At 38.3% G+C, this 8239-nt stretch overlaps 2 protein-coding genes across 2 annotated transcripts in view; both read left to right on the top strand.

The window, feature by feature from the left end:
- LOC107720465 (uncharacterized) overlaps positions 1-7372 on the top strand; it is a 14767-nt gene extending 7395 nt beyond the window's left edge. The window contains exon 3 of the mRNA XM_016528185.1: positions 7218-7372. The gene's annotated coding sequence lies outside the window, so the exon portion shown is untranslated. The remainder of the gene's footprint in view (positions 1-7217) is intronic.
- On the top strand, positions 5148-7228 carry LOC107720493 (uncharacterized). The gene is made up of 2 exons (XM_016528211.1): positions 5148-5261; positions 5545-7228. The coding sequence occupies exons 1-2, from the start codon at positions 5197-5199 to the stop codon at positions 7133-7135; spliced, it is 1656 nt and encodes a 551-aa protein (XP_016383697.1). The 5' UTR covers positions 5148-5196; the 3' UTR covers positions 7136-7228.
- Positions 7373-8239: the final 867 nt, after the last annotated feature.

Here is an 8239-nt window from a genome sequence, read left to right as displayed (position 1 = left end):
AAATGGCCAAAATGGCCAAGCAAAGCGCACAACACTGACAAGGTACGCGATACAGTACGAGACCAAACGCACGTCTCCACTACTAAAATTTCTCCAACGCTTTGTTGTATTCAGACCAAAATTGTTGGCATGATGCCAAGCTTATACTGAGGCTGCAACTCTGCAGTTCTTTGGCATATTAACACCAAACAATGGCCAAGCAAAGCGCACGACACTGACAAGGTACGCGATACAGTACGAGACCAAACGCCATTTCAGCACGTCTCCACAGTAAACAAAACAAGCGTTTCCTAGCAACGACAACTGCGCTAAACACTGAGACAAGAAATAAATACGCTTACGAGCTGCTTTTCACTTCTGCTGATTGACTGCTTCTCTCAAAGTATTTCTTTACACTGTGTTTTCCTGGCTTTTGAACACACTTTCCTGTTTATCACAACAAATGGCCAAGCAAAGCGCATGACACTGACAAGGTACGCGATACAGTACGAGACCAAACGCGATTTCGGCACGTCTCCAATAGTAAACAAAACAAGTGTTTCCTAGCAACGACAACTGCGCTAAACACTGAGACAAGAAATAAATACACTTACGAGCTGCTTTTCACTTCTGCTGATTGACTGCTTCTCTCAAAGAGTGTTTCTTTACACTGTGTTTTGCTGGCGCTTGAACACACTTTCCTGTTTATCACAACAAATGGCCAAGCAAAGCGCACAACATTGACAAGGTATGCGATACAGTATGAGACCAAACGCTTTTTGGTGAGACCAAAATTATAACTTTATTATTTTAAAAACTTAATTAAGTGTAGTTTTAGCAGTTGTGTAGCCTACAAATCAGTTTTAACCTTCAATATTATAGTAATGTAGCTAGTACTAACTGACTCTCATGTATATTTTACTGCATTAGTTGAGAGATTTTTTTTTTCCTTGAGAAAATTTGGCATGTAGCCTACTGTACCTGATATATATATATCCAAAATAATCGCCATTGAATCGAATTGGTAATCGAATCGAATCGCAAGCTTGTGAATGAGAATCGAATCGTGAAATTTGTGTCAAAACCCAGCCCTAATTATTTCCTTCATTTTTATTGAAAATAAATGCCCGGTCCGATAGGGGATATATTCACACGTTATATAAACGAAAATGATGGTGTATAAAATTGATTTTAAAATAGAAATTTAGACGACAAAGAATTAACTTGACGGAGCTCAAACTCAAAACACACGGTAGCAACAAACAGGAAGTGACGTCAGTAAGTGTAAGAAACACGTCGTAGATAACGTCGCTTGAATTTGAGTTGAATTACTGAAATAAATGAACTTTTCCACGACATTCTAATTTATTGAGATGCACCTGTAGATGTGAGGGCCAATTCCACAAGAGGGATGGCCTCCTCCTGGGCGTGGTTCAGTGAAATATCTATTGGTGAGATCTGTGCGGACACCGGCTGGTCGTTGCTGTCCACATTTGCCAGATTTTATAACTTAGACGTCCCTGCTTTGCAGGCACGAGTTCTGTCTGTTTGATGTTCCACTCTTCCCCTTGGGCAAAGTGGTTATATTAGAGCTCTCAGCTACCAGCTTGGGGTGCAATGTGCTCAGATTTTTAGAGGTCCTTGTTAGTGCTCCAAGACTGGGCCCGCAGAGCAGGAGATCCTGTATCTGCTCATAGCGCGGCGTGATTGGACATCACACAACACAATCCCATACACACAACGTGAAGTGAACGTTCGAAAGGGAATGCTCCGGTTACTAACGTAACCTCGGTTCCCTGAGACAAGGGAACGAGCGTTGTGTCACTTGCCGTGCTATAAGCTGCGTGAATCGATGACTGTCGCTTCAGTCGAATGATCTGATGAATGGCGCTGCGAGCCGACATATATACAGGTCGGCTCCGCCCTTTCTGGCGGGCTAAAGCGCCATTGATTTGTGCAGCTACACAAACGTGTACAAATCAGACTTCAGTACAGAGTAAAACAGGAGTTTTCCCATACACACAACGCTCGTTCCCTTATCTCAGGGAACCGAGGTTACGTCAGTAACTGGAGCGTTTCCTGGTTCCATTTCCAGCGCTGGACTCTTCATTTTCTGTTGTGGATTATCTCGGATCGTTGGACTATTGCTTTCACCGTTCTGGATTCATTAGGACCACCAGCTACCACTTGCAGCTATGCACTACCAATAAATTCACCATCTCTGCACCCACGATTCCCACCTGACTGTTGCTCTGTGTTTCTCCTGACTGTTAATAAATTATATTTTCTGCATTTGCAATTGAACGTCTCGTCATTTACCCAAATGAAATGTCTCATGCATTTTGAAAAAAACTGAAAATTAGTTTAAATGAAAATTATTTCCACAGTAGACGAAACAATGAGCGTCTTTACATTCATAACCATAAAGTTCAGGTCCCTGATAGGTCAACAGTCGTGTTTTATTAAAGTTAAAACATGGCTAATTGCTTCACAGATCATATCTGTATCACTGCGCAACTCCCTTGGCCGCATCATTACTGTCAAAACTGTTTTGTGTACTTTGTATTTCAGCAATAAACCTGGTTTAAATAAAGTATGGGTGCTCCCTGTCGGCATTCACCTTTAATTTTGAGGCCACGCCCTTCCCTAAACAAAGCCTGCGGGAGATACAATCATGTGCGCGCATGCGTGTGGAAGCCCACACTTTCCGAAGTGCAGAGGAAATATTATTTAAACGTTTTCCTTTACAGGCATGGTGCTGTATAAAACATAATAATTGTAGAATTAACTTCGTATGGCTTCACAAAATGTGTCAGATAAGTAAAACAGCCGACCCATATTCCTTTTAATCATGTGACAAATTGAATAATACTGGTATTACTGGAAATACCAGAGCAGGAGAGGCCTCCTTTTCTTTTCCTGATTAAAAAAACAAAACAAAAAAATCCCTTGAGACTCAAGAAGAGGTTTGCTGTGAAATCTCAACAATGATATAGTCTCAAATGGTGTAAGTATTATAAATACATTGTCTCTCAGAAAAAAGAAAAAGAAAAAAAAAGTAAATAAATGATATAAAATATCTATTGTTGAAATTATTTTAATTATGTTTTTGTTTTTTGCTTATTATTTAGCTTATGCAGACTTGAATGCTTTTTAATTATTAATTTATTTTTGATAATTGGGAAATGTAAAAAATATCAACACTGCATTTACAGCGTTTTGAAAATGGAATTGGTTCGAAATAACACTATTCAGTCTTCTAAATTATATTGCTTTACATACAAAGAGATTCAACTCAATGGACTAAAATCAAAACTAATTAAAACAGTATACATTTTTAAAATATTTTTTTTAATATGTGATATTACTTTTTCAGTCCACTTGTAACACAGATGGAATTTTGCTAGTAAATGAATCTTAAAGATTTAGGCTACGTGTGAACAATTACACAAAAAAAGACTAAGCAGGAAAACATAGGATTATGCAAAAAAGAAGATATTCTGAGAAATGTCTGTGTTTTTTTGTACATACAATGATAGGCAGTGGAGTCCAATGTTGTTTGGTTTTAAAAGAAATACGTCATCAGAACCTCAAGCATGACTATGGAGTTTGACAATTATAAAAATAAATATGAAAAAGCCCAAGAAGAGTCTAGGAGATTTTCAGTCATAATGGATGATATTGACAAAGATCTGCAGGAGATTGAAACCCAAAAGTCAAATCTTCTGTTCAATGCTTACAGGACCATCAAGCATCTGTCTCAGATCGCATTAAAACCAGATTCTGCCTTCACTCTTCAGCATCTCGACTTCTTCATCCCCAGAGTAAAGGAGGCTGGGAAAGAAAACTGGGTGCGAGAGCTGGAGGAAATGAGGAGAAAAGCTGTAACTGAAGAAGCAACTAAAGATGCGCTGAGTTATCTGAAAGCTGGTCTGGCAAAACTGTAATACTACAGATAATGAAGAGGCTTTATAAAGTAATAGAGGAATCCAATGCATGATCCTGTGTTTACGTGTGGAAGCAGAATGACTGTAAACTAATTAAAGGACAAGACAGACAGACTGTAGATATTCCAAATGCTTCACTGATTAACCATTAAGATTAGTTGGATTTAATGATCAAATCTACAGTATTCAAATGAAAAGTTTCAAGCATTATGAAAGAAACAATAAAAAACAAAATGAAAAAAAATCCAGAGTAGACGAAACACTGAGGGCCTATTTGCATTCATAACCATACAGTTCAGGTCCCTGATGCCGACTGGTCAATAGCCATGTTTTATCTACTGTAGATGGATAGACTGTCAAAAAAGTTTAGTGTATTTTGTATTTCAGTATTTTGTATTTTGAGAATGGGTGCCTCCTGCTGGCGTTTTGTTGCATCATTCACCTTTAATTTTGAGGCCACGCCCTTCTCTAAACAAAGCCTGCAGGAGATACATTGATGTGTGCGCGCATGCGTGGAAGTCCACAGTTTCAGAGCAGGAAAGATTTCCATATCCTTAACCTCTTCCTTGAGACATTTCACAATGACTCAAGAGCTTTGCTGTGACAACTCTACAACGATATGGTCTCGAAAGGTGTAAGTATTATAAATAAATGCTCTCTCAAAAAAAAGTTTGAAAACATACTTTAAGAACACGTTTTAAACAAGCAAATGTATTATTTGTTATGTAAAATATGTATTGTTGTAGTTATCATAATATGTTTGTTTGTGAGTTTTGAAAAAAAAAAAAAACAGGTCAAAATATCACTATGCAGTCTACTAAATTATATATATTTTTTACATTTAAGGGGATTCAACTCAACAGACAAAATCAGCAACAGTATAAATGTTTATATTATGAAACTTTTGCTTCCTTGATCCACTTGTAGAACAGACTGAATTTTGCTAACTGGATCTTAAATTAAAGATTTAAGCAATATGTGGAGTATTAGACAAATATATATAAGAAAATAAACAAATTGTATTATTTGACAAAGAACTTCAGATTTATGCGCAAAGGAAGACATTTAAAAAACAAATATTGGTGTTTTGTCCATACAATGATTGTCAATGGGGCCCAATTTTGTTAGGTTTCCAGTGTTCTTCAAAAAAATATTTTTTTTGTGTTCCACAGAGGAAATTAAGTCATACAGGTTTGGAATGATATGAGAGAGAGTAAATGAAGACATCATTAAAATTTTTGGTGGACTGTCCCTTTAACCCCACCAAAAAATGGAATTACCCCGTAACCGCTGTCGACGTAGCAGGAGTAGTGCGACTGAACATTCCAATATGCAGTAAGATAATGTTTTTTATGGATTATTGAAATATATGGGTGTTTAAACAAAAATTTGATTGTTGTATTAAGGCTGGTCTGTCTGGAGTTAAATGTTGATCTTTTATATGCTATCTATATTCAGAAGGACTTCCCAGTCTAAAACATTGTTTCAGAATTAGATTATATTCATGCTAAAAAGTATGAATTACATTTTTAGATTTTACATAACCACAAAATGGTTAATAGAAATTTAAGTTCTTGTTAAACAAACATTCTGATTTTCCTCCTTCTGTATTTTACAGAAGGCCGAAGCTTCCACCACGTAGACTAGCTCTGATTCACCAAGGTCCTCCAAAACGATTTCGTCTACATACAGAAAGGAATGATCTTGATGACAATGGAAAAGTCAGAAAATGGACATATGGGAGAAAAGACACCAGTAAACCAAACAAAATCATTCTGCTGGTGGGAGAAACTGGCGTCGGCAAGACCACCATCATCAACGGCATGGTCAACTACTTACTGGGAGTGAAGTTTGAAGATGAAATATGGTATGAAATCACAGAAGAAGCAGCTGGAGATCAATCAGAATCACAAACCTCTGAAATCACCATGTATGAGGTATTTCCTGTAAAGAGCCCCATATCGCTCACCATCATTGATACTCCAGGCTACGGAGACACTAGAGGACTGGATAAAGATCTGGAAGTTGCTGAGAATTTATCTGCACTGTTTCAGTGCAATGATGGAGTTCATGAAATCGATGCCGTGTGTTTTGTGACTCAAGCATCTAAGAATCGTCTCTCAGACAGACAGCATTACATTATCAGTTCAATTCTGTCTTTGTTTGGAAAAGACATTGTGAACAACATTGTGTTCTTAATCACACACTCTGATGGTCTGCCACCCACAAACGTCATCGGTGCCATTAAAAAAGCTAGAATCCCCTGCAGACAAGACAAAAGTGCCGAACCTGTTCATTTCTTATTCAACAACAGACAAGCTGAAGGCCGTCACACTAAAGAACGTCACATTCGTGCTCAAAGAGACGCCTGGGAAGACAGTATGGAAGGCATGAAGCATTTCCTTCAGTCTCTGACTGCAAGGAACAGAAGAAGTTTAGAGTTGACTTCAGATGTCCTGATGGAGCGCATTCAGTTTGAAGCATCCATCTGCAACTTAACGCTGCGAGTTCAAGAGAAGGAGCTAAAGATAGCTGAAAAACGCCAGATCCAGGAGGCAATGGTGCAAAACAAGGAAATGATTGAGGAGTGTAAAAACTTCACCATTAAAGTAAAAAAGACAGTCAAACAGAAGGTGCACATCGAGAGCAAGTCATGGAAGCACCGGAAGGCAACGACCTGCACCGTCTGTGAGGAAAACTGCCATGAGTTTGACTGCTGGTGGGTTTCTAATCCCAGCAAATGTGAAGTCATGAAAAACGGTTTCTGCACCGTGTGCACAGGGAAGTGTCATCACAGCAAACACGTCAAAGAAGACAAGAAATATGTCATCAGCACCTCAAGCACTACAATAAAATTTGACTCTATAAAAATGGAATATGAAAAAGCTCAAGAACAAACCAAAATGTTTTTGGTTTTAATGCAACATCTTGACAAAGATCTGAAGGATATTGAGGACCAAAAGTCAAATCTTCTGTCCGAAGCTTACCAGACCATCAAGCATCTGTCTCAGATCGCATTAAAACCAGACTCTGCCTTCACTCTTCAGCATCTCGACTTCTTCATCCCCAGAGTGAGGGAGGCTGGGAAAGAAAACTGGGTGCGAGAGCTGGAGGAAATGAGGAGAAAAGCTGTAACTGAAGAAGCAAATAAAGATGCTCTGAGTTATCTGAAAGCTGGTCTGGCAAAACTTTTCCTGTCTCAGCAATGATTGAGTCCAGTACAGTGAACAATGAAAGTAGAAACCTGCTTCTTACCATGAGAAATCAGTGCTGTTGACTGTCTGTGCACAGGTGTATCTACAGAAGATGTGTATCTACAGAACTTTTATAAACCATAGGATGTTTTTCGTTACACTAAACAGATTTCAGCTATTTTAATTTTGCAACATGGTCACATAAAAATTTTTAACATTTTCTTAAAATATAAAACTGCACCATCAGATTTTGAAACCTATTCTACAATATGTATTATGTTTGTATTGTTGTATACTATGTTAAATTCATATGGCAATAAAACAAAAAAAGGTGAACAAATCTGTCCTTGAATTGGCTCATTTACTCTTTCAATGTGTGCAAACTGTAAAAAAAACGTCATGAGAAATTTAAACAGAAATGAACAACAGAAATATACAGAGAATATTTTGTCACAGGGAAGCTCACGGAGGACCCACTATTAAAACCCACACTGGTTGAAGAGGCAGAGTGTCTGTCTCTTATTAAAATGAGTAATTTCAAAGATGCCTCCTTCAACACACAGCAGACTGAATTTTTTTCAACTTATTCCAAAAAAAAAAAAAAAGGACGGTGGTCTTCGTCCCGTTCTTGATCTCAGGTGCCTCAACCAATACTTGAAAATATTTTATTCAAAATGATTCATACAGAAATGGTGATGCAGTCCAAAAGTGCAGGAGAACGGTTCACATCCCTGGATTTAAATTGTTCCCATGGCACAGACTAGCACAGGAATTGAGCGGAGTTCTCTCGCTACAGCGGCCACTCTCACGCTAAAGTATTGCCAGGTAAAATGAATAAAAGAACAAAACACATAAAGATAAGGGAAATAACGTTGTGATGACATTAGGGGTCTAACTTGGGAGCCCAATCATCTCTGAGTTTAAGAGAAAACACCAATGATAATTGGTTTGTGGATTTTGCATGCTGAGCCACTCGACGTGCATTCGGGTATATAAGGCGACAGCGTGCATCCACTCATTCAGGTTTTACACTGAGGAGCCGATAATGTGTCCCGGCATCAGCGAGTGGTTCAAGGTTGTGGCATGGGGACATAACATTCCCTCCATCAAGAAACGAGG

The sequence above is a fragment of the Sinocyclocheilus rhinocerous genome, unplaced genomic scaffold (assembly GCF_001515625.1).
Source record: "Sinocyclocheilus rhinocerous isolate Xijiao unplaced genomic scaffold, SAMN03320098_v1.1 scaffold691, whole genome shotgun sequence".
NCBI classification, from domain to species: Eukaryota; Metazoa; Chordata; class Actinopteri; order Cypriniformes; family Cyprinidae; genus Sinocyclocheilus; species Sinocyclocheilus rhinocerous.
The sequence above is the reverse complement of the archived record's forward strand: the minus strand, read 5'-3'. Positions and strand labels throughout refer to the sequence as shown.